General features: G+C 54.0%; 1 protein-coding gene and 1 long non-coding RNA gene across 2 annotated transcripts; both read left to right on the plus strand.

Moving 5' to 3' along the window:
- Positions 1-5,625: 5,625 nt before the first annotated feature.
- On the plus strand, positions 5,626-19,996 carry RGS14 (regulator of G protein signaling 14). The gene is made up of 15 exons (XM_052643078.1): positions 5,626-5,670; positions 13,271-13,292; positions 13,482-13,660; positions 14,002-14,094; positions 14,183-14,326; positions 14,709-14,852; positions 14,969-15,071; positions 15,407-15,519; positions 15,973-16,176; positions 17,905-17,981; positions 18,236-18,362; positions 18,440-18,521; positions 18,628-18,674; positions 18,749-18,863; positions 19,132-19,996. The coding sequence occupies exons 1-15, from the start codon at positions 5,626-5,628 to the stop codon at positions 19,332-19,334; spliced, it is 1,698 nt and encodes a 565-aa protein (XP_052499038.1). The 3' UTR covers positions 19,335-19,996.
- A 174-nt stretch (positions 19,997-20,170) lies between these two features.
- On the plus strand, positions 20,171-22,848 carry LOC128050732 (uncharacterized). Its single transcript, XR_008199690.1, has 3 exons — positions 20,171-20,624; positions 21,658-22,098; positions 22,690-22,848. It is a non-coding gene; the product is annotated as an uncharacterized LOC128050732 (long non-coding RNA).
- The last annotated feature ends 950 nt before the right edge of the window (positions 22,849-23,798 follow it).

A 23,798-nucleotide genomic window follows, 5' to 3' on the forward strand; every position in this document is an offset into this window, starting at 1 on the left:
AGCTCCAAAGAATTGATGCTTTTGAACTGTGGTGTTGGAGAAGACTCTTGAGAGTCCCTTGGACTGCAAGGAGATCCAACCAGTCCATCCAAATGAAAATCAGTCCTGAATATTCACTGGAAGGACTGATGCTGAAGCTGAAGCTCCAATATTTTGGCCACCTGATGTGAAGAGCTGACTCATTTGAAAAGACCCTGATGCTGGGAAAGATTGAGGGGAGGAGAACAAGGGGATGACAGAGGATGAGATGGTTGGATGGCATCACTGACTCAATGGATATGGGTTTGGGTGGACTCTGGGAGCTGGTGATGGACAGGGAGGCCTGGTGTGCTGGGGTTCATGGGGTCGCAAAGAGTCGGACACGACTGAGTGACTGAACTAAACTGTGAACTCTTAGTTGGCTGGACCTAGTTCCCTGACCAGGGATGGAACCCTGGCCCCCTACATTAGGAGGACAGAGTCTTAGCCATTGGACCAATGTAGGAGATAGATGGGCTCCAGGTTAGACATTTACAACTGATTTCCTGTTTGCATTTCATAGGGCATGAAGAAGTGGGCTTCAGGCTGGATATTAACAATTGTTAGCACTTCTTGAGACCAGAGATAGGTAGACTCAAGTTAAGGCATTTACAACCAGCCTCCTGTTTGCCCTCCAAAGTGGAAGTAACAGCAGAAACAGGGTAAATGACCAGTGTTTTCCTCTTGTAAACACCTAAGGTAACAGTCATGGCAAGGACAAAGAGGAACAAAACCCTGTTTGAGTAAAGGATTAAGGGATCTCCATTCCCCCATCTTTTGGGATAAGGGAGATGTTACACCTGTGCAGAAAGGCTTCTTGTGGGTCAAAAATCAGGGGATAATGCCAGGCCATAGTGAGTCTTGCTCCTCTCAGAAGTCTTCACTTAGAGATCCATCTTGGCTGAAGGGTGCAAGTGCACCCAGGGGAGTATCCCAGGGTAGGCCAGGTGTGAAAAAAGAAACCAGATAATTGGCCTGAAGGAAGACAAAGACCTGGAAGAACTGCCCTATATAAATGACTTATCCGCCTGTTTGTTGTGTTCCTCTTCACTAATGGGGACGCCCACACCCTTTCTCTCCAGTGTGTATCTCTGCCTTGCTCCTATCTTAACAAAGCATTTCCCTGTTTGCTCTCGCACTTGTTGTTGTGCTATGTCTCCAGTAATAAACTCTGTACCTGCATTTATAGTTTCTGCCTCTGTGCTAAGTGCATTTTTCACTGAGGGCAAAGATCCAGGGAAAAACAGCTTCTAGCCTCTAGCCCTTGCTGGTCTGGCAGTTAAGATTTCTGGTTCTCATCCAGGCTACCCAGGTTCAATTACTGGGTAGGGAATTTAGATCTCACTTCATGCCACCACTCACTGCTGCCTCACTGAGATCAGGACCACCAGGGAAGTCCCAAAAAGTTGCCTTTCTGAATGAATGAACTTCTTCAGGATTCAGTAGTAAGACATCTTTTTAAAGTTATATGGGGCTTCTCTGGTGGCTCAGTGGTAAAGAATCCGCCTGCCAATGCAGGAGAGGCAGGTTCAATCCCTAGGTCAGAAAGATCCCTTGGAGAAGGAAATGCCAACCAACTCCAGTATTCTCGACCGGGACATCCCATGGACAGAGGAGCCTGGTGGGCAACAGTCCATGTGGTGGCACAAAAGTCAGACACGACTTAGCGACTAAACAACAATGACATCAGACGTATATACAAACAACAAAAGTCCTCTTCCAAGAGGTATATGCTCCCAAAGAAACATCCATATCTATTTAAACAGTCAGACATGACTGAGCGACCAAGCACAGCACACACATGCAAACAAGCACACATGCACACTCTTAGACTTCCGTGAGGGTTGGGGTTTCCATCAGCTGTTGTCACTACTGAATCCCCAGCACCTAGAAACGTGTTTGGCACACAGAAAGTGATTAATAAGTAATTGGTAAAAGAATGGATATTTGGTCTAGAATCTGGAAAGAGACCCTGACGAATGAGTCAGAGTTTACCAGAAAGGCATCTTTAGCAAAGAGAACAGGAAATGCAAAGACCAGGAAAGATCCCCCAAAGCAAAAGGGATTACAAACAGTTTGGAGTGACTGAGGAGTGGTAGGGGAAGAGTATGGCTGAGGCCAGAACTCAAAGAGCCTTTAATTCCAGCTATGGAGTAGAAGGCAATGGGATGGTTTTAAGCATGGGGGTGACCAATCATGGCGTTTCCTTGGCTACAGTGAGAGAGACTGGAGGGAGGTTACAGGTGAGGTAAGGTGTTATGACCAGATAAGAGAGGGGGAGCCTGAGCCAGCGAGGTTTCCACAGGGAAAGGGGAGCAGAAGTCTGCAGGGAAATTAGATATCAGTAACAAATCCCCTGTGGGAAGACAGGGAAAGAAAAGTTGAGAACTGTGTTTTGTGACGTCGAAGTATCACCACAATTATGGAGGGGAGAAAACTAAACAAGTGCTGAGAGATGGGAAGTCCCAGGGTTGGCTGGAGGTCCCTGGGGCGAAATTGGCATCCATGTGGAGTGGTAGGAAGACACATCTCTGCAGCAGCAAGGCGGGGTGTGCTTGCGGGGAGGTGGGGGTTCCAGGCAGAACCTGGGTGCTTACGTCTTTGCGGGGAAGAAGATGAGCTCTTGGAATCTGGACCAGTGGAGGCCCAGGGCCAGCTCCTAGTGCCTCAAGCACACATATCCACAGCTCAGCAGAGCTCTAACTTGATGTGTAACCTTGCTGCATGCGGGCTTTCTCTAGTTGTGTTGAGCAGGGGCTACTCTTTGTTGCAAACCATTGGCTTCTCATTTCAGTGGCTTCCCTTGTTACTCAGGCTCTAGGGCACTCGGCCTTCAGCAGTTGCTGTATGTGGGCTCAGTAACTGTGATGCATGGGCTTAGTTGCTTAGCATGTGGGATCTTCCTGGACCAGGGATCAAACCCACACCCCCTGTATTGGCAGGTGGATTCTTAATCACTAGACCACCAGGGAAGCCCAGCAACTCACTTCTGAATCTCAGTTTCCTGACTGCAAAATTATTCAATGAGCATCATTCACAGGAGGTTGTGAGGATTGAGGGAGGTCATGTTGGGGGAAGACTTTGTAAATTTTAAAGCCTTATGAAGCTAGGCCCAGATCCATGGCACAGCGGACAGGCAGGTGGCCGCCACTCACATCACACACCCTACCACACCCTGTCACAGATATATTGACACTGTCACAGACCTTAAGACCACCACTGACAATGCTCCAAATGCAACTTTCAATACACACACCAAGTATGACTTACTGAAGGCAGAGAGGGGGCAACAGAAGATGAGATGGTTGGGTAGCATTATCGACTCAATAGACATGAGATTGAGCATTGAACAAACTCCAGGAGTTAGTGAAGGACAGGGACGCCTGGCACGCTGCAGTCCAATGGGGTTGCAAAGAGTTGGACACAATTTAGTGACTGAGCCACAACAACCTGGTGGCCTTTCTAGAGCAAGCTGTCTAGAAAGAAGTGAGTTAGAACTGGGCAAAGAGGTGTATTCACTAGGATAATGCTAGCTACTATAGCAAATACACTTCATGTGTATAACAGCTCAAGGAAGTTGGTCTCTGTCTCTCTCTCTGAACCGTCCAAAGCTGGTGTTCCTGGTTGACTGGTGGCTTGCTTTCTTACATCAATGTGGAGACCTAGGTCCCTTCCTTCTTGTGGTTCCACAAGCCCCTAGGGCTTCATCATCTTCTGTATACAGTCAGTTAAAGAGAAAAGAAAGAATGTGGAAGACACCTAGGACTTAAAAGCCTTGTCACACTTCACTCCATTCACATTCAGTTGATGGGAACTAGTGAGCGCGTGGCCACACCTGCCTGTGAGGGAGCCTGGGAAACTGAAGTACAGCTGTGTGCCAAAGAAGAGAACATACATTTGTCGTGAAGAGTCATGGCCCTAGCAGGGGGCAATGGAGCAGAGGGTATAATATGAATGATGGGGTGTCACCTTATCGCTGTAGAAAGAGGGGCCCAAACTGGAGTGGCAAGTGACTTGAGAGCTCTAAATAAGCCCATGTGTGTGTACATACTCAGCTGCTTCAGTCGTGTCCGACTCGGCAACCCCACGGTCTGCAGCCCGCCAGGCTCCTCTGTCAATGGGATTCTCCAGGCAAAAATACTGGAGTGAGTTGCCATGCCCTCCTCCAGGGGATCTTCCCAAGCCAAGGATAGAACCCGCATGTCCTGCATTGCAGGCAGATTCTTTCCCGATGAGCCACCATGGAAGCCCCAAGTAAACCCATGATGGTGGCCTTGTCACTAAGTTGTGTCCAACTCTTGCAACCCCATGGACTGCAACCTGCCAGACTCCTGTGTCCATGGGATTTCCTGGGCTAGCAAACTGGAGTGGGTTGCCATTTCCTTCCCCAGGGGAGCTTTCTGACCCCGGGATTAAAACCATCTCTGGTGTTGCAGGCGGTCTCCTGCATTGCAGGCAGATTCTTTACTGATGAGCCACCAGGATCCCAAGTAAGCCCACACTGAGGTAAAATACAAGTCCCATTCTGGATACATGCACATATGAAAAAGAGGCCAACTGAAGACTCTGAAGGGCCTGAGTTCATCTGGGACTGGGCCAGGCCATGGAGGCAGGGTGCCCTTTTCAGTCGACAATACTACATGAAGGTGGGACTCTCATGTGACTTGAATGCACAGGTGTCTTTGGGGATCTGACCTGTTCCCTGCCCAGGTGGGTGAGTGTGTGCATACCTGGTTGTATGTGTCTGTCACTGGGGTGCCTGAATTCACAGGTGCCTGTGCACATGTGTGACTGTCACACACACACGTCCGAGGGACTGTGCATTCACATGACTGAATGCCCAGATATTCCTGATGAGTCTCTGCCCCACACACCTGAGGTCTGTGTGTGCATGACTATGCCTGTGATGCAGCTGTTTCTCTGCACACACAGGAACAGGCCCAGGAAGGACAGCCTGGAGATGTCTCAGGACAGAGGTGGTAACTACATATACAGCTGCAGGGGGAAAGGCGCTGCGTGTGCACACGTCCGGCACACGGCAGGTGGGATAGGTGTGTGCCAAGTGAAGAACGCACATGGACACTCAGATCACAGTACATATGTCCTGGTGTACACGGGAGCCCCTGCAGCTTGTATGAAGGTGCCCAGGTGTGTGAACATGTACTTCTGCATTCCCAGACGTGCCCTTGGAACTCCCCAGATGGGCCAGACTGGGCTGAGCTCCTCTCTGGGCACACAGAGGCCTCTGCTGTGTGTTGGTGCCTGCGTGGGGCACTGCCAAGGGTGCGTTGGCGGCATGTGTGTGTGCGCGTGAATGTGTGCGCGCGCCTGCGTGTGTGTGTGTGTGTGTGTGTGTGTGTGTGTGTGTGTAGGAAGAAACATTCGCTCTCTTAGACCTTGCTTCTTTCTGTGGTTCGGTTTCTATAGAGACACTTCCTGTGGCAGAGAAAAGAGGTAGTGAGCTGGTGTTTCAGGATGTGAGGGCCCGCAGGAGCAGACCTGGGTTCTCTCTGTCATCTGCCCGTCATCGTGCAAGCTCTGACCGGAGCTGCCCGCAGTCCCCATGGTGGGCGTCCCCCGCGGCGGGGACCCGTGAAGAGCAGCGGCATGCCAGGGAAGCCCAAGCACCTGGGTGTCCCCAACGGACGCATGGTGAGTGCGGGCTCCGGGGCAGGCCCACAGGGAGGGGGTAGGCACACCCAGGGTGGAGCCCAACAGGCACACCCGGCAGGACTGGGCTAGAGAAGTTGTGGACAGACAGCAGCAGGTGGTGGAACCTAGTGCCCTCCTGCTAGGACCTTCCAGATGGCTCTGATGGGGACCTGGGGCCACCTTGGGGATGAGACCACAGGAGAGTAGCCAGAGGCTTCTGGCCCAGGCCCCACTGCTCTCTCACCTGCTACTTAGGCACCATCTGGGGCTGCCGGCTTCCTAGGGGCGCAGGCAGACTTGGCATGCCCTTTGGCCCCTGTATACCCCCACGAGGTCCTGAACCCCCATACCTCACTTAGCCTCAGCCCCCTCCCTCACCTGGTATCCTGATGCCCATGATCAGGTGAGGGGCAGCTCCTATGGGGTCACCACCCTCCACCGAGACCTGCTCCAGAGGCTTCCTGCCACAGCTAGCAGCCCTTCGGCAGCCTGGAGTGGGTCAGCAGGATCAGGCTAGGTCCCTGCAGCTCCTGTCTGTTCTATTCCTGGGTTGCCAGGAAGGGTGGGGGTAGCTGAGCCCTGGGATGGCCCTGGCTGTTGCTGCTGCCCCACCCCTTAAATCCTCTGGTGGCTTGGCATCCAGGTTAGAGATGCCCTTGGAGAGGTGGCTTCTTTATTCATTCAGCAGATGGGACAGGCTGCGCTGGGCTTTTCGTCTCTTCCCCTGGACACCAGCCCACTTGGCAGAGACCCAGCTCCTCCTAAAAACTCCAAAAAGTCCAGACAGTGTCCTTGTCTCTGACCCAGACCCAGCCTAGTACTGTCCACAGAGACCTGGGTTCTCATCTCATCTCAGCTCTGTGGTCCTTGACTATGGACTGACCCTCAGTTTCCTCCACTTGAGATGATTAAGTGGAATAATGAATCTGAGGTTCTTGACCCACTGGGGAGTTTCCATTAAGTGTCAGCCCAATGCCTCCCCTCATTCTCAGCTCCTCTTCAAGGATCTCCTGCCTCACCAAGAAGCTGAGCTACTCCCCACTCCTACTCCTTCTACTAATTCTCAAGACCTGTCTCCGCACCTCTTCCTCCAGCATAACTTTGTTGGGCAGGAGAGAGGCAAACCCCTCCAGGCTGGTCCAGTCCCCCACCTCACTATCTACCATCAACCTAACTTGGAAAGTTTGAGCACACAGGGGCGTCACACTCCCTGGAGGCAAGGGGCTTGGCTCACGCCTCCCAGGGCATCCACCCCAAGGAGGAACATGCCCACTCCCATACTCACCCCAGAGGTAGCTGACTTGATGCGTCTGAGCAGTGCCCAGAATTGTAGGGCAGCCGAGGGGCTGAGACACCCAGCTTCTGCCCATCACATGTCAACCCATAGCCTCTTTAAGTCCATGGACACCCCGGCTCCTCTCAGAAACTTTCATACTCTGGTTTATCTCTGCCCTTCCCCAACTCCATCCAGACTCTCTGTGCTACCTCTTGGCATCCCGAGGGTCAGAGATCAGTGAGTGGCTACTCTCTGGCCCTCAGGCAGGCTTCTGCAGCCATGCTTAGCTGAGATGGAGAGGGATAGGCAGGCATCAGATTCAGATATCCACAGATGTAGTCCAGCTGTCAGCCTCCTTCCATGAGTTACTTCCTGAGGGAGGTTCAGAGGAGGACATGACGTGCTAAGAGCAGCTGGGAGGTAGAGGGACCTGCCTGTGAATCTGGCCTATCTGACTCGATGCCAGGACTCCTCCGCCTCCCAGAATTGCCTGGCTTGGTCCGCCCCTATCTCCCCCTGCCGCCACCCCCACCTGTCATTCCCTCCTGAGGCAGCTTCAATTGTCAGCCTCGTCTTTCTGCCACTCAGCTTGTCAGGCGGTTGCAATGCAACCTGTCACTTAGAGATGGCTCCCAGCCCCCTCCCAGAGAGGCCTTCACACAGTCCCAGCTGCTGCTTCACTTGTTCACTCACACATTCGTTCACAGCCCCTCCTTCGGGCCTGCTCAGTGTTGGCCCTGCCCCAGGCATCAGGACCCAGGCCCATTGCCCTAGCCCCTGCCTTCAAACAGCTCCTGATCTGGCAAAGTACAGAAGGCGTGAGCACAAATGCTGGGGTAAAATGCAAGCTTGGGTAAGAGCGTGGGTCAGGAAGAGAGAAAGCTTGAGGAGGACCTGGGAGGAAGAACCAACTTTTCCAGTCGTTTCATGCATCGTTGGTGCGGAATGTGTCCAGAAAGGACGTGCCAGCCAGAGCGGGGAGTAGCTTGGGGAAATGCCTAGACTCGGGGAAACAGGGACAAGGCCTGAGGGCTGGCGAGCCTAAAGCCTGGAGTTACTGAGTCTCATCACTCTCAGGGCACCCAGTCTCCCTGCTGGGGAAGACCTGCAAGGCAGAGCCCACTGCACCTTGGAATCCAGCTCAGGGCTAGGGATCAGCTCCACAGGGCTGACTCAGGCTGCAGAGCCGGGCAGCCGTAGGTCTTCCCAGAGAAGATCTTGGGGCCTAGTCACCCCAAGCCAGGACGAAATGAGATGACGGTATAGAGGGCCTAGTCCAGAATTTGCTCAGTAAATCAGCCTTCCTTTTGAAGTCTGACCCCCTCCATAGGGCAGAGTTCATCCAGGAGCCCCTGAGCTCTTTACCCCAATCAACTTTGCCCAACTACACCCCAGGGGCTGAGAGGCCCTGGGCCTCTCATCTCCCTGGTATGTCTCCTGTGCACGCAGGGAGGAAACTCTGTGGAGGAGAGACCTCGGGCTCCTGAGGCAGGCACACTGGGGCCCTAATTTCAACTCGGGCGCTCCCTAGCTGTGTAGTTTCTTTGGGTTTCATCTGTAAAACGGAAGCCACAGTACTTACCACCCCGGGTGAGGATGGAGGGAGAACGTGGCTCTGTGCCATTGCTGTCGGAGAGAGCACAGGAAACATTGGGCCACTCTCATCTGGGTATTCTCAGGCACCAGTGACTCCCCCAGCGCCCATTTCCAAGGAAAAACCTATGGCAAACTGAGCCCACATCATGGGTCAGGGGTGCCACTGGCCACCACACCCTTCCTCCTCCCTTCTTCCCCTTTTCTCCCATTCACTCACCACTTCTCCTCAGGCAGGCCAGGGTGGGGCAAGGCCAGCCTGGCTCAGCACAACTTCCCCAGGCCCAGGAGCCTGGACAGGTCAGAGCCCTGAGTAGCAGCAGCAGCCACTCTCCTTGCTGCACCACATCCCTTCCTGGCAACCCTGGAGGATGCGAGTGCTGAGTGCCAGACTACCCAGGGGGAAACTGAGGCCCAGAGAAGGGAAGTGACTTGCCCTGGAATGGTGGATCTGGAATTGGACTCCGTCCCCACTCCCTGCCACCTCCTGTCTCAGCCCCAGCTCTATGGGTTAACATCTAGTGGGGCAAGAGAGGGCCAGGAAGAACTGTAGGGCACAGAGATGGGGGGTCCAGAGCCACAGCATCCCTGATGGAGGGGTGCCAGTGCCTCCTGCAAGGGCAGAGGAGGGCTATGTGGGCCCCCATGGCTGCTTGGGAGCACTTCGGCTAGTGCTCCTTATGGGGGGAGTTCAGGCCAATTCTCTCCTGTAGTACAGGCCTGCCTTCCAGGAGCTACAGGATGGAAGGGGAGAGGTCCGGACATAAACGGGCAGCGTGCACTGGACAGGGGATCAGGGCAGCTGGTGTTTAGGGATAACCAATCTCAGCAGGCAGAGACTGCAGGCGGGAGCAGGGGCAGATACCAGGCAGAGGAAACAGCAAAGCAGGAAGCAGGAGTGTGAAGGGGTGTGGGGAAAATAAAAGTCTGAAAAAGCAGAGGGTGGAGGTGAGGGGGAGGCCATGGGGGAGGCTGAAGAGGTTCATTAGTCAGGCCCCGGCAGAGCTTCAGCTGTAACCCAGCAACTGCTCTGCCTCCCAGATGGAGTGGGACCAGAAGAGGACCTGGGAGCCAGCCCCACCTAAAGACACAATCCATCCAACAAGATGTAAAGAACAAAACAAACAGAAGTGTAAGCCAGCCCAGGTCCCTCTGCCTTCTCTGGGGTCCTGGCTCGCCCATGAGCATCCTGCTACTCTGCCACCCCACCCCTCCAACCAGGGGAGAGTGCAGTGGAGAGCACTGAACAAGGGAGAGGCTGAGTCCAGGTTGAAGGGTGGGCCAGAGAGAGGCCGGTGGGTGTTTGGTGTGGGAGGAGGGAGGGCCAGATGGCCACTGTGGATGAGGAGGGGAAAGTCAGGCTGGTTCCTGGAGACCTGACCTGGTGACCAAGGCTGGAAACAGCCACAGAGCAGCCTGGGGAGGAAGAACTCGGGGCAGGCAGGTGTCCACGAGGGCACGAGTTTGTGCTCGTTTCAGTTGGGTCTGACTCTTTGCTATCCTATGGATTGTAGCCTGCCAGGCTCCTCTGTCTATGGGATTCTCCAGGCAAGAATACTGGAGTGGGTTGCCATGCCCTCCTCCAGAGGATCTTCCCCACCCAGGGATCGAACTCATGCCTCTTAGGTCTCCTGCACTGGTAGGCGATTTCTTTACCACTAGTGCCTAGAAAGGCTGGCTGGCAGAGTCGTCCGAGGTGCAGACCCTGAAGGAGCAGGACTGGGAGCGCGCACAGCAAGCCAGCCTGCTGGCCGACACGTGGCCCAGGCGTTCGAGAGTGACGAGGGCGTGTCTGACAGCGAGGGCGACAGGGTCACCCTCTTCAGCTCGGCCACTCAGCTGTCGCCCAGCGGGCAGGCTGATGCCGAGAGTCTGACTGTGATGCTGCAGGAGCAGCTGGACACCGTCAACGAAGAGATCTGGTTGATCGAAAAAGAGAAGGAAAACACGGAGCAGCCAGCTGAGGAGACTGAGAGCAGGGAGGGCAGGGGGAGCTTAGGCAGCCTCCATTGTTTTAAATTAGTGAGCTCCCTCAACCTGCATCCTGCCTCCTCACGTGCTGGCTCCTGCCCACCCCGCAGTGGGCACTCCAAGCCCCGAAGGAGGCAGCACAGCCCAGCCCAGGAGGGAGACCGGCTGGGCATCATGACTCTGTTACAGGAGGAGGCAATGGCAACCCACTCCAGTACTCTGGCCTGGAAAATCCCATGGACGGAGGAGCGTGGACTGAAGCAACTTAGCAGCAGTGCCACCTGGGAAGCCCCGCCCATGAGGGCAGCTGCCAGGAAAGGGAAAGAACAGCTGGAAGGAATCTTGAGCTTCAGCTTGTCCCCTTCACACCCCCCCAGGAGTTTGTCCTGCAGCCCCAGGGGAGAATTCTGATGAAGTTGTCAGATGGGAGAGCGCAGAGGCAGCTGGGCGAGGGCTGGGGCGGCCAGGTGAGGGCGCACGGCTTGGTTCCATGCCCCTCTCCCTCTGCACAAGCTTTCCTTCCTCCTCATCAACGTCTTATCCCCACACTCCAGCTTGGAGACAGGCTCAGGGAGGGACCAAGGTGGTAAAACTAGAAGACAGGGCTAGGATTTGAATCTGGGTCCAACAGACCCAGCACCTGTGCTTTTCCCTCTCCAGCAGGGCTTGGCAAAGCTGAAAGCTGAAGCAGGGTCAGATACCAATATAGTGCAACAACAATAATAGTTTTGTTCCTTGTATATTTACCACATGCCAGGTGGTGCTCTGAGTTCTCTCTATGTATATTTAATTTCTTTAATTACAGCAAGTCTTTGAAGTCAGGATCATTATTTGACCCGTCTGGTGGCACTAGTGGTAAAGAACCTACCTGCCCCACAGGAGATTTAAGACACAAGGGTTCAATCCCTGGGTCTGGAAGATACCCTAGAGGAGGGCATGACAACCCACTCCAGCATTCTTGCCTGAAGAGTCCCATGGACAGAGGAGCCTGGCGGGCTACAGTCCATGGGGTCGCACTGAGTTGGACATGACTGAGCGACTTAGCACGTACAGAGAATACAAGGGACAGAGGGGTGAAGTATCTGCCCAAGGTCACAAAGCACAAATTGGAACTCAGGTTGTCTGGGACCTGCTTCCGTAAATAACAGAAATGCATCAAACTGGCCCCAGAGTCCTCTGAGGAGAGTGTGAACTCCTTCTAGAGGAACCAGTTGTTGCTCAGGAATAGCCAGGGTTGCCATGCTGGGAAGAAGCTCAGGGTAGCCAGGGCAGAAACCAGGTGTCATGTAAAATGCCTAACTCTTCAATGTGGGAAACCCCTTTTAAGTAAAAAAAAAAAAAAAGCCATTCTGATATTAATACCATCCTACCTGTTTGCAGGCCAGCTCTGGCCCACAGATGTGTGACCCGGGTGCTCCCAGGTAGAAGTGGGGGACAGAGAGAGATTTTCCAGCCAGGAGGGCAGGGGGAGTCTTCCTGGGAAGAACACATCTGCAGACTTGTTTCCAGTAGGGATAGAGTGAAGGGACGGGTGGTGAAAGCTCCTGTAACAGGACCTGGTGAAACTGCTGCAGGGCCGAGGCAGGAAGGAACTGGGGATCAGTCAAACCCCAGTGATGGGAGGAAAACCAGACGCAGAGAAGCTGGCTCCCGGCCCTGCGCTGGTGGCAGCAGGAAGTGGCTTCCATTTGGGACTGGCTGAGCTGGAAGGGCTTACGGGGCATCTGGGTGGAGATGTCAGCAGGAAGTTGGCTATATGTGTGTTTGAAGCTGGGGAGATGTGAGAGGGAGAAAGGGCCCAGAACAGAGTCAGAGAAGGGTAAAGGCCGCCTTACATGTATAGATAATGAGGAAGCTGGAGGAGCTGCTAGGAAGGTAGGAAGACCAAGGGAAACCACTGCAAGAGTCATTTTGAAAGGAGGGTTTTTCTGTTTCACTAATGGTTGGGATTCCCAGAGAAGTCAGAATTGTGCACTCAGGGTGGGGAGTGAGGGAGGGGACACAGAGGATGGGATTGAACTCTGTAGCTACTCCGGGTGAGGCTCATAACCATCCACACCAACACCTCCTGGGAGAACCTGAAGCTCCAGAGGTGCCCCTCCATCATTCTAATGCACACGAAAATTTGAGAACCACTGCTCTGTACTATAAAATAGAACCCCATGCCCTGTCCAAGGTAGGGTGTTTCCAAGAAGAAACAGTTAACAATAAGGAGATCATCAGTTACACAGGTAATCTCTCCTTTCTCAAAGAAAACAGCCAACATCGATATATCATTTGCCACATACTGGTCCCTGTTGTAGACGCTGGAAATATATTAAGCTGATTTGACCCACACGGCAGGCACAGGAAGTAAGTCACTATTATTATCATTCCCCCCTCACTTACAGATGGAGACAAACAAGTAACTTGCCCAAAGTCACACAGCTAGTAAGTAACAGAAACAAGATTCAAACTTTATGCTCCTACCCACCATGCTCAACATCCAGGCTCACCCAGTGGGAGCTAGGGGTCTACTGGGAGTGACTGGAGGGTATCTGGCATAAGTCCTAGCACACAAGGTGGTTGGCACATGGTGGAAGAGGAGCCCAGGGCAGCCTGAGCAAAACCATGAGCAGGCAGTGACCCGGCTGAGGATGCCCAGCGTGGCCCTCCAGGCAGATGAGAACACAGCTCTAGTCCCAGGGGCTGGGCCTCAAACTGTCCCTTGAGAATCCCCCCAGGGCTCTACTCTGACTTTCTGCCTTGGGTTTCTTGTAGGTTCTGGCTGTCTCCGATGGAGGTAAGTGTCAAGTATAGAGAGAAAGCCTGGCTGGATTTGGGGGTGGGGGTTGAGGGGGGGTATATGTGGAGAAAAGGTGGGGATACCCGTGCCATTTGCTGTCTTTCCAGGGAAAGTACCTGAGATGGGATTGGGCCAGCGGCTGGGGAAGGCCGCAAGGCTCACCTGTACCTGTCCATCCCCCTGCAGAGCTGAGCAGCACGACTGGGCCCCAGGGCCAGGGCGAGGGCCGAGGCAGCTCCCTCAGCATCCACAGCCTCCCCAGTGGCCCCAGCAGCCCCTTCCCCACCGAGGAGCAGCCTGTGGCCAGCTGGGGCCTGTCCTTCGAGCGGCTGCTACAGGACCCACTGGGCCTGGCTTACTTCACTGTAAGCCCTGGGGTGGGATAGGGAGGGTGGATGGCAGTGGCCACCATGGGGGGAAGGGCGGGGGGACATGGGAGAGGGCATGGCTGGAGTTCCAGGCTGGCCAGACTTGGACTCCTCTGTCGGCTTCCTCATCCAGCCTTTCTTTGGCACTCATTGCTCTTCTCCCAACTGGGAAGTTTCCTTCTCTCTGCCTCTTTTTTTCCTCTATATGCCTCTGGATCTGATCCCATCTGTCTGTTTGGCTTAGCCTCTGGGCCCTCTTTCTATCCCAATCTCTTTGACCACACCCCCTGACTAGGTCTCTGGGTCTCCACCTGCCTCCTCCTTCTCCCCATCCCCAGGAGTTCCTGAAGAAGGAGTTCAGTGCTGAGAATGTGACTTTCTGGAAGGCCTGCGAGCGCTTCCAGAAAATCCCGGCCAGCGACACCCAGCAGGTGGGGTGAAGGGGGAGCTGAGGCTGCGAGAGATGGGACCAATCCCTGAGCTATGCCCCTGACCTTCTCCTGTCCGTCCCTGCCCCAGTTAGCTCAGGAGGCCCGTAACATCTACCAAGAGTTCCTGTCCAGCCAGGCGCTCAGCCCCGTGAACATCGACCGGCAGGCATGGCTCGGCGAGGAAGTGCTAGCAGAGCCGCGACCGGACATGTTCCGGGCCCAGCAGCTTCAGGTAAACTGTTCCAGGGGGCGGGGCCTGGGGTAAAGGGCGTTGCCTCTGAAGGGAGCTGGGCGGAGCAGAGGCGGGGCCAGATCCAGGGGCGGAGCCTGAGCGGCAGAGATGGTGGGGGTGGGGTGGGGAAGAGAGCAAATCTGGATGCTGGGACTCCGCTAAAGGTAGCGGCAGGGCGCGGGTCAGAGGGAAGACGAGAGTCTACTGTATAGGAGGGGCTGGGAGGCGGCGCCTGGGGCAAGGAGGGGCTCGGGGCTCGCCCCCAAAGTTGGGGATGCACCCAAGCCCCAGGGCCGGGTCTGGAACCTTGGCAGCTCGCTGAGCGCTCTCGGCGGCTAGCCGAGCGCTCTCCGCAGCTCACCGCCCGGCGCCGCCTCCTCAGATCTTCAACTTGATGAAGTTCGACAGCTATGCGCGCTTCGTCAAATCCCCTCTGTACCGCGAGTGCCTCCTGGCGGAGGCCGAGGGTCGCCCCCTGCGGGAACCTGGCTCCTGGCGCCCCGGCAGCCCCGACACCACGAGAAAGGTGCTCACGCGGGGTTGTGGGGGGCGGTGTCCCGGTACATATCTGCGGGGGTCGCCCACGGTCGGCCTGCGGGCTGGCGCCCCGCCCAGTGCCATTGCCTTCCGTGTGTCTTGCAGAAGCCGAAGCTGAAGCCCGGGAAGTCGCTGCCGCTGGGCGTGGAGGAGCTGGGGCAGCTGCCACCTGCTGAGGGCCGCCCGCTCCGCAAGTCCTTCCGCAGGGGTGAGGGCAGAAGCGGGCCGCAGAGATAGCGAGGGCAGGAATCTGGGCAATTCTGGAGAACACCCCCTTCCTCCTACTGGTCTTGCAGTCTAACTCAGTGAAAATCGAAATGCAGGGCCCTGTGGACCCCCCCAGCCTCCACCCCGCCACGTTCCCCTGCTGGTTCCTAGAGCCCAGAAGTTTGGGAAGCCCCCGTCAGTAGCGAAGCCTCCCGGAACCCAAACACCATTAGACCCCTGAAAAAGGGCTCCAGCAGAGTCCGCATGAGTGCGGAAAGGCCTCAGCAGAGGGGCGAGGAGAGGGGCCCTGTCGGGCTCAGTCTTCCTCTCCTCTAGAACTAGCCGGCGGGGCGGCCAACTCAACCTTGCGCCGTGAGTCCCAGGGATCGCTCAACTCCTCCGCCAGTCTGGACCTGGGCTACCTTGCCTTTGCCAGCAGCAAATCTGAGGTAAGCCAACTTTTAGGGGAGACGAGGTGTGGGCCCAGGTCACTGACTCTTACCCCTTTGAGTGGCCATCATCATTCATTGAAGTGGGGCCACCAGCCCCACTTCATCCCCTACTTGATCCATATGGCCAATAACTCAGCCTCCTTACTTTCTTCCTGTCCTCACTGCTTTGGGCCCCATGCATATTATGGGTGAACTCTTCAGCCTGTGTGTGCATGTTTGGGTGACCAGGTGTATAGAGCGTGTGTGTAGCAGTCAGTGGGTAGACCGGTCCCTGGGGTGCCCATAGGCTTGGGTGAGTATACATGTATTCCCATGGGAGGATGTATCCTGCCTGCCTGCAAGTGTGCCCTTGGGCACGTGTGTGCCTGTTTGTGCCCCAGTGAGCTTACCGTGTACCTGTTTTTGTGTCCTTGCATGTGTACACTTCCCTTGACATCTGCTCTGGATCAGAGCCACCGGAAGAGCCTTGGGAGCTCAGAAGGTGAGAATGAAAGCCGACCAGGGAAGTACTGCTGCGTATACTTGCCTGATGGCACAGCCTCCTTGGCCCTGGCCCGACCCGGCCTCACCATCCGTGACATGCTGGCAGGCATCTGTGAAAAACGAGGCCTCTCTCTACCTGACATCAAGGTCTACCTGGTGGGCAATGAGCAGGTGTGAACCTGGCCTGGTCTCCAACTCTAAATCCCTTCCTGATCCTGAACCGCGCCCGCCCCCCCCCGCCCCCCCCCCCCGCCCCCGCCGTATTCCTGTCTCTGCTCAGCCATGACCCCAACACCAATTCCATCTCTAACTTTAACCCATCCCCCATTTCTACCCCCTTCCTGACTCCAGCCCTCACTACAACCTTCAGCCCCATGCCCAACTTCAAATCAATCCAGCACCAATTCCTCACTCAAATTCAGATATCTACTCTTATCCCACAAAAATCCTGTCCTCATCCCATTCCCATCCTGGTTTCCAGCTTCATTCATATCCAGAGACTGTGATATGAATGTGATATGAAGAGACTCCACTGCTGGAGCTGGGTTTTTCCCTGTCACCCCCAGACTTCAGACTGCCCATTCCTGAAATGGCCATTTGGAGACCCCTCACTCCCTCCAGGAAAGCCCAACTTCATCCAGCTTATGAAAAATTTTCCTTTAGGTACAAACTAGCATAGCTTTAAACATAAACTAATCCATCCAATAAGGGGGAATCTAAAGGAAGGATGCTATATCCCAGGGAGAACTGTCAGAATATCATTCACCCAGTAGACAGTCCTAAGGCCCTGCCAGGTGTGTGAGCAGAGGGACCCAGGTTCCTCCAGGTCCAAAGATGGGAGGTGAGCCAGGCAGAATGTGATCAGGGAGGAGGAGTTGACCCTCCAGAGAGTTTCTGGGGCAAGATAGGCATTTCTAGGTGGTCCCAGGAGGCTTCAGGGAACAGGTGGTGGTTAATGAGGAAGAGTTTGCCTGACAGAGCTGTGAGGGGAGGACATTCAGGCAGAGGGGGATCTAAGAAGTGCTGGGCACATTCAGAGGCCTGGAGCACAGGAGTGTGAGGGCCACAGTGGGAGAAACTCTGCCCATTGTCTTGGCCACCCAGGCAGCCTCCACAACCCAGATGGGTTCTCATGTCTGCTAAATATAACTTCCCCACCCACACTCCACCTGTCCCTGCAGACAACACAGGCCTATTCCCTGGGAGAGGCTGCCTCCCAGCCCTTGGCTGGTGCAGGTCGCCAGGTGGTGATCACTACCACTACTTTTATGTACCTGCTGTGTGTCAGGCACTGGGTAAGATACTTCACATCCTTCTGGCTTCACAGGTGTCTTGGAGGGAAGAGCTCTTTTTTTTTTTTGCAGTGAGGAAACAAGAAGTGTTCTTAGTAGGTGGGAATGGAGAGAAGTGGACAAGTGTAAAAAAATAAAGACAAGGCCTGGGTGGCTGACCAAAGGTGGGTAGTGAGGGAGGAAATGCGTCCAGCTGGCCCGGTTAAGTTTCACATGCCTGAGGGACAAAGGGCAGCTGTCCAGCGGGCAGATCCTCACCTGGCTCAGGAAGAGGTAGTTTCTTCCAGCCCTTAAGCTGGCCCTTTTAACCAAGCAGCCCCATTACTATATCCTGCTTACCTCACCTGCATGTTTCCCATAACTCTGCTCCTTTCCCAAGTCTTTCCAGCATTCTCGCCACTCTTTTCCCTGGTCTGGGCCACTCTAGGCTCTGATCCAGCCTGATCTCTTACTCTGTCCGCATCTCTATGGCACACCCGACCATCAGCCCTTCCCTCTGACCCTTAGGGAGCCTCCATAGTGATCATGGAAGGACGTGAGAATGACCTGGGAGTGGGGGAGGGGGAAGGAGAAGGAATTCTGCGACTCTGCCCTTCTCCGTTTGTAGAAGGCCCTAGTCCTGGATCAGGACTGCACCGTGCTGGCAGACCAGGAAGTGCGGCTGGAGAACAGAATCACCCTCGAGTAAGTGAATCACCCTCGAGTAATCACACCTCAGCCGAGGGTCCCAGCACTCACTGGGGTCCCAGTTCGGGCTGCTGTTGTCCTGCCAAGTCCGGCCCCTGTACTAACCCCGCCTCCTAGGCTAAGGCCCCACCTCCTCCCATCGGTCTCCCCGCCCCAGTGCAGGCTGCACCCCCTCTCGGCCAGTCCCTGGTGGGTTGGGGGAGAGGCGCGGCGGGCTCTCCACCCTTCCGCAGCGCTAGGGTCCCTCGCAGGCTCGAGGTGTCGGCGCTGGAGCGCTTGGTGCGGATCTCGGCCAAGCCCACCAAGCGGCTGCAGGAGGCGCTGCAGCCCATCCTCACAAAGCACGGCCTGAGCCCGCAGCAGGTGGCGTTACGCCTGGTAAGCCGCGGGGCAGACGGACCGGGGCGCAGCGGGGAGGGCGGCCTGTCCCGCGGGCTACTGACCTGTGCCTTCAGCCAGGCGAGAAGCAGCCGCTGGATCTGGAGAAACTAGTGAGTTCGGTGGCCTCCCAGAGGTTGGTTTTGGACACTCTCCCAGGTAAGGGATGTTGGCCCCATGGCTTGGTCCTCCAGAATACCTCTGGCCCAAGAGGAAGGGGGTCCAGGCAGGAGGCAAACAGGAATTGTGGCGCTCTCTGCTGCAGGTGTGAAGATCCCTGAGGCTGGCGACATACCCCCCTGCCACAGCCAGGTGAGCCAGGGGCTGGGTGCCCTCCATAACCAGTCTCCCCTCCTGGTTATGGCTCCAACCTCACGTTCTCACAGGGTGGACCGCCTAGAATCCAGGACAAGGCCACCAACCTCCCTCCATCGTCCCTGAACTCGCTGGCCCAAGTGCCCAGTAGTATCACTGGAAAGCGGCAGACCTGTGACATTGAAGGTACGTTGGGCATGGTGGCGGCTAGGGACCAGAATGGCTGAGGACCATTGAGGGAGGGTGGCCTCAGAGAGCCTGGAGCTGAGGCAGGGGCCTGGATGTCACTGGGTTGGAGCAGTGACCCCTGGGATTGAGGGACCAGAAGGGCAGGAAGGGAGCATTAGTGCTGGGTTTAGGGAGGCTGTGCCCATAGTAAGGACAGTGGGTCTGTGGTGGGCCAGCATAAGTAGGTCTGCACCCATGGGCCCCTTGACTCTGCCACCACCCCCAGGCCTGGTGGAGCTGCTGAACCGAGTGCAGAGCTGTGGAGCCCATGACCAGAGGGGCCTTCTGCGCAAAGAGGACCTAGTGCTTCCAGAATTTCTGCAGCTGCCTGCCCAAGGACCCAACTCCCAGCAGCCTCCACCACAAGTGGAATCAGCAGCCCAGCCCAAGGGGAGCGCCTCGGACTCCACTGTCCACTCTGCCCTCTGACAGCAACCCAACAGTCCAGGCTGGCTGCATGGCACCTGGCGGGCCAAGCATGCCATGGGCCCGCTCTGCATGCCCTGTCTGTGCCATGAGTGTCCCTGGCCCCTTCCCGCCACGGGCAGGCCCGCAGGAAGAGGTGGGAGGGGTAGAGCGGAGACTCAGAGGAGTGACACCCCACAGCTGCCACCACTTGGTCCCTTAAGGGGCTTGCTCATCCATCCCTCGCTGCCAGGCCATCAGGGGGAGGTGGGCCTAGCCCCCAGTGCAGATGTGCCCAGTGCAGAGGGGCAGCATTGGCAGTGCCAGCCTCCCCACCGCACTCCAAGCCTCAGCAGGGATCAGGAGGAGGGGCTGGCCCTTCTTCCGGGAGTTGGTCTGAGTAAGGCCTGAGGGTGTAGGCAGGCAGCCCCTCCCTCTACCCAGAGACTTGGACTGTGCAGTTGGCTTGGGGCAGCTGGGTTTGTCCTGGATGTATGATATTGTTATTATAATAATTATTATTATTCTGCCATGAGGTGTCTTCCTTGTGTACCAGTCTACACTGTGCGCCGCCCCCACCCCAAAATTGCATTGCCTTTGTCACTAAGGTCAGTGCCAGGAAGTTTTTGGGGGCCTCAGGATGTACCCCCTGACTTCCTGTTGTCAGAGCCTCTCTTCCTGATTGCACGAAGCATAGGGTGTGAGTGTGAGAGGCATAGACAGCCAGAGAGAGGGAGGGAGGGACAGAGGAAGTGGGGGAGGGAGGAAGGGGAAAGAGGGGAAAGGGGAGGGAGGGGTAGGCCCTCTGGGGAGCTGTGCCTCTGCCGGCGTCCTTGTGCTGTTCCTAGGTCTCTGAATCTGAGTACAGTGTCTGGTCACCCAACTCCTTTCTAGTGGAGACTGAACATGTCTCTGTAGACAGGGCAGTGGGCTCCTTTGGATTCCCTGAAGCTGTGGTGGCAAGGGCAGGTTCTGGCCCTACCTGCTTTGGCTCTTTGGTCTTCCCTGTCTCCAGGCAGCCGGGGAAGCCCAGAGCCCACCCAGGAGGAGAAGCAATGCTCCCTTTTAACATTCTGTGATTCTTTTGGGGAGAAACACACTCTTTTTTAATTGAAGTATGGTTGATTGATAATATTATATTAGTTTCAGGTGTACAGGAAAGTGATTCTGTTTTAAGTATAATGTATAGCAAACATACAGAAGAGAAGTCATGACTATATAACTTGAATTATCATGAAGAGAACACAAACTAAGAGTGATTCCGTTTTGTTTTGTTTCAGATTATGAGATAAATGATGAGAATGGGATTAACAGGTACAAGCTACTCAAGATAGATAAGCAACAAAGATTTACTGTAGAACACAGGGAACTATATTCAAACCTTATAATAATATATAATGGAGAATAATCTGAGATTGATTGTTATATATTTATCTTGTATACAGCCAAGTTCTCTTATTAATTCTGGGTGGGGTTGTTTCTATTTGTTTTTGTTTTTAACTAGCTCCTCTTAGGGCTTTATAGACATTCGATATCATCTGCAAATAAAGGGAATCCTGTCTCTTTTTCCACTGGCATACTTTAATTTGACTTTTTATTAAAGCAATTTCAAATTTGTAAAAAGTTACTAAAATAAAAATAGTACAAGGAGCAGCCATATACCTGTTTGTTCTAACATTTGCTCTGAGTGTGTATCCATGTGTGTGTGAGTGCTCTTTTTTTTTTTTTTTAGCACTTTTGAGGGTTAGTTATGTCCAAAACTCTAGTGTGTACTTCTGAAGAATAAGGATATTCTCTTACTTGCCACAGTAGTTATCAATATGAAATTGACAGATACTTTTATCTAATCTACATTCTGTATTCCAGTTTATAAGATGAACTAATAAGGTCTCTTACAGCATTTTCCCCTCTAATATAGGGTTTAGTCTAGGGCCAGGTATCATATTTAATCATCATGTCTGTTTAGCCTCCTATAATCTGGAATCAGGGAGAACCCAGGAAGGAGAGCCCCAGCCTTCAGGCAGAGAAGCCAGACTCAATCCCAGTGTCTGTGATAGAGAAACAAGGAGACAAAGGAGCCTTGAAAAGGCACCGGGAGGAGCGAGGCGCACTCCTGACTACCTCAAAAAGGCTGAGCTCTCTTCCCCGCTCCAGTTCTTTACCCTCTGCCAGGGGCTCCCCATACCTGCCCTCTATCTTGTAACTGACTTTTTACCCTTGAAATTCCTGGGAGAGATGAGTGGGGTTTGCTGGCCTTTCTCTAGAAGTTGGATGCCATGATCTTAGTCTTTTGAATGTTGAGTTTTAAAACAGTATTTTCACTCTCCTCTTTCACCTTCATCAAGAGGCTCTTCAGTTCCTCTTCACTTTCCAGTAGTCATATATGGATGTGAAAGTTGGACCATAAAGAAGTCTGAGTGCTGAAGAATTGATGCTTTTGAACTGTTGGATAAGACTCTTGAGAATCCCTTGGATGCAAGGAGATCAAACCAGTCAATCCTAAAGAAAATCAACCCGGCATATTCATTGGGAGGACTGATGCTGAAGGTGAAGCTCCAATACTTTGGCCACCTGATGTAAAGGGCTGACTCACTGGAAAAGACCCTGATGCTGGGAAAGATTGAAGGAAGGAGGAGAAGAGGACAGAGGACAAGATGGTTGGATGGCATAAAGACTCAATGGACGTGAGTTTGAGCAAACTCTGGGAGATGGTGAAGGACAGGGAAGCCCGGCGTGCTGCAGTGCATGAGTTGGATATGACTGAGTGACTGAACCACAGCTCTAGAAGGTGGGTGCAGGCCTTCCTCTTGGGGCCTTTAGCCCTCTGCCCCCTCAGCCCATTTTGTTTGGCTGTTGGGGTCGTCTCATGAGCCAGGCTTGGCTACTGAGTATGGTTCAGGAATGATCCTCTGACCCCAATCAGAATCCCAATCCTGGTCATTTTCTACTGTCCTTTGGGGGATTTGCAGAAAAGACATTCAGGGAGAGAACATGCGTGCAAATGAAACCAGCACAAGAAAGCAGGTCTGATGGATGGCGATTCTCGATGAAAAGGATCTAAACTCCTAAATTCACCCATCCACTCCTAGACTTGCTCATTAGGCAAGCCAATGCTCGTGTGTGTGCTCGTGACTCTGAGTGAATTTCTAAGACTTACAACCATAGATGTCCCTCTTCACTGTAGGTCTCAGCTTACACACCTCAGAAGAGGCTTCCTGACCACATTGTGCTATGGTCTAAACATTTATGTCTCCCTGAATTCATGTGTTGAAATCCCAATCCCCAAGGTGATAGTATGTGGAGGTGGGGTTTTGGGAGGTGATTAGGTCATGAGAATGGAGTCCTCGTGAGTGAGATTAGTGCCCTTGTGCCCTTACAGTGTGATCCCAGAGAGCTCCCTGACCCCTTCCACCATACGAGGACACAGAAATTGGCTGTCTACGACCTGGAAGAGGTCCTCGCCAGAAAACCACCGTATTTGCACCCTGATCTTGGACTTCTGTCCTCTAGAACTGTGAGAAATAAATGTTTGTGGTTTACAAGCCCCCCAGTTGCTGGGTTTTTTTGTTAGAGCTGCCTGAACAGACTGAGAGTCTATATGAAGTGCTTCCCAACCATGTGTGTGTGTGTGTGTGTGTGTGTTTCCTTTTTGGCTGCACCAGGTCTTAGTTGTGGCATGTGGGATCTGGTTCCCTGATGAGGGGTTGAACCCAGGCCCCATGCATTGGGAGCACAGTCTTAACCACCAGACGAGCAGAGAAGTCCCACGTGCTTCCCAACTTTGTTCTCTACCAATTTATCCATTTTCCTTCCCTCACAGCACTCAGCCCACTCTGTAATGACCTTGTTTACTTATTTATACTTAGCTGACAGAATGATATATGTCAGCAGGAATCTTGTCCATCTTCGTCACTGCTGTGTCTGCTTGGCCTAGTGGGCTGACAGATAATGCCGCAGCCCACAGATCTAGTCCCAGTGAGGAATTCAGGGCAGCAGGGCAGTGGGGGTGCTGGGCAGGGGACCACATAGCACCAGGCTCACAGTCTGTGGCCAGACATGGAGGCAGGGAGGCAAGCTTTGTCCCTTCCCTGATCAGCTGCAGAACCTTCTCATACTTCCCAGGGACTGGAGCTTCTCCCTTGTGGCATTCTTCCACATGCCCTGGGATAGAGAGGTGGGGACACCAGGTGAGAGATGGGATATCTTCCCAAAGTTGGAATATTCTGCAAGCCAAGCCCACTCTCCTACAGATGTCCATCCCCACTCCCAGAGATGATGTCTCTTACTCTTAGGGACCAACAAGATTATCCCATTAGAAAGGGGATCATGGGCCAGGCAGGAAAGCCTCCATAAAGGTCAGTCCCTGCAGGAGGAAGACTTCACATCTACCAAGGTCCCCAAGTTAGAGTTGCCCCATCCTTTATCTCATTTTGTCCTCACAACAGAACAGACTGGTGTGGATGACATCAGGGCTGCAGGAAGCCAGGT

Source organism: Budorcas taxicolor, chromosome 7 (genome assembly GCF_023091745.1).
Source record: "Budorcas taxicolor isolate Tak-1 chromosome 7, Takin1.1, whole genome shotgun sequence".
NCBI lineage: Eukaryota > Metazoa > Chordata > Mammalia > Artiodactyla > Bovidae > Budorcas > Budorcas taxicolor.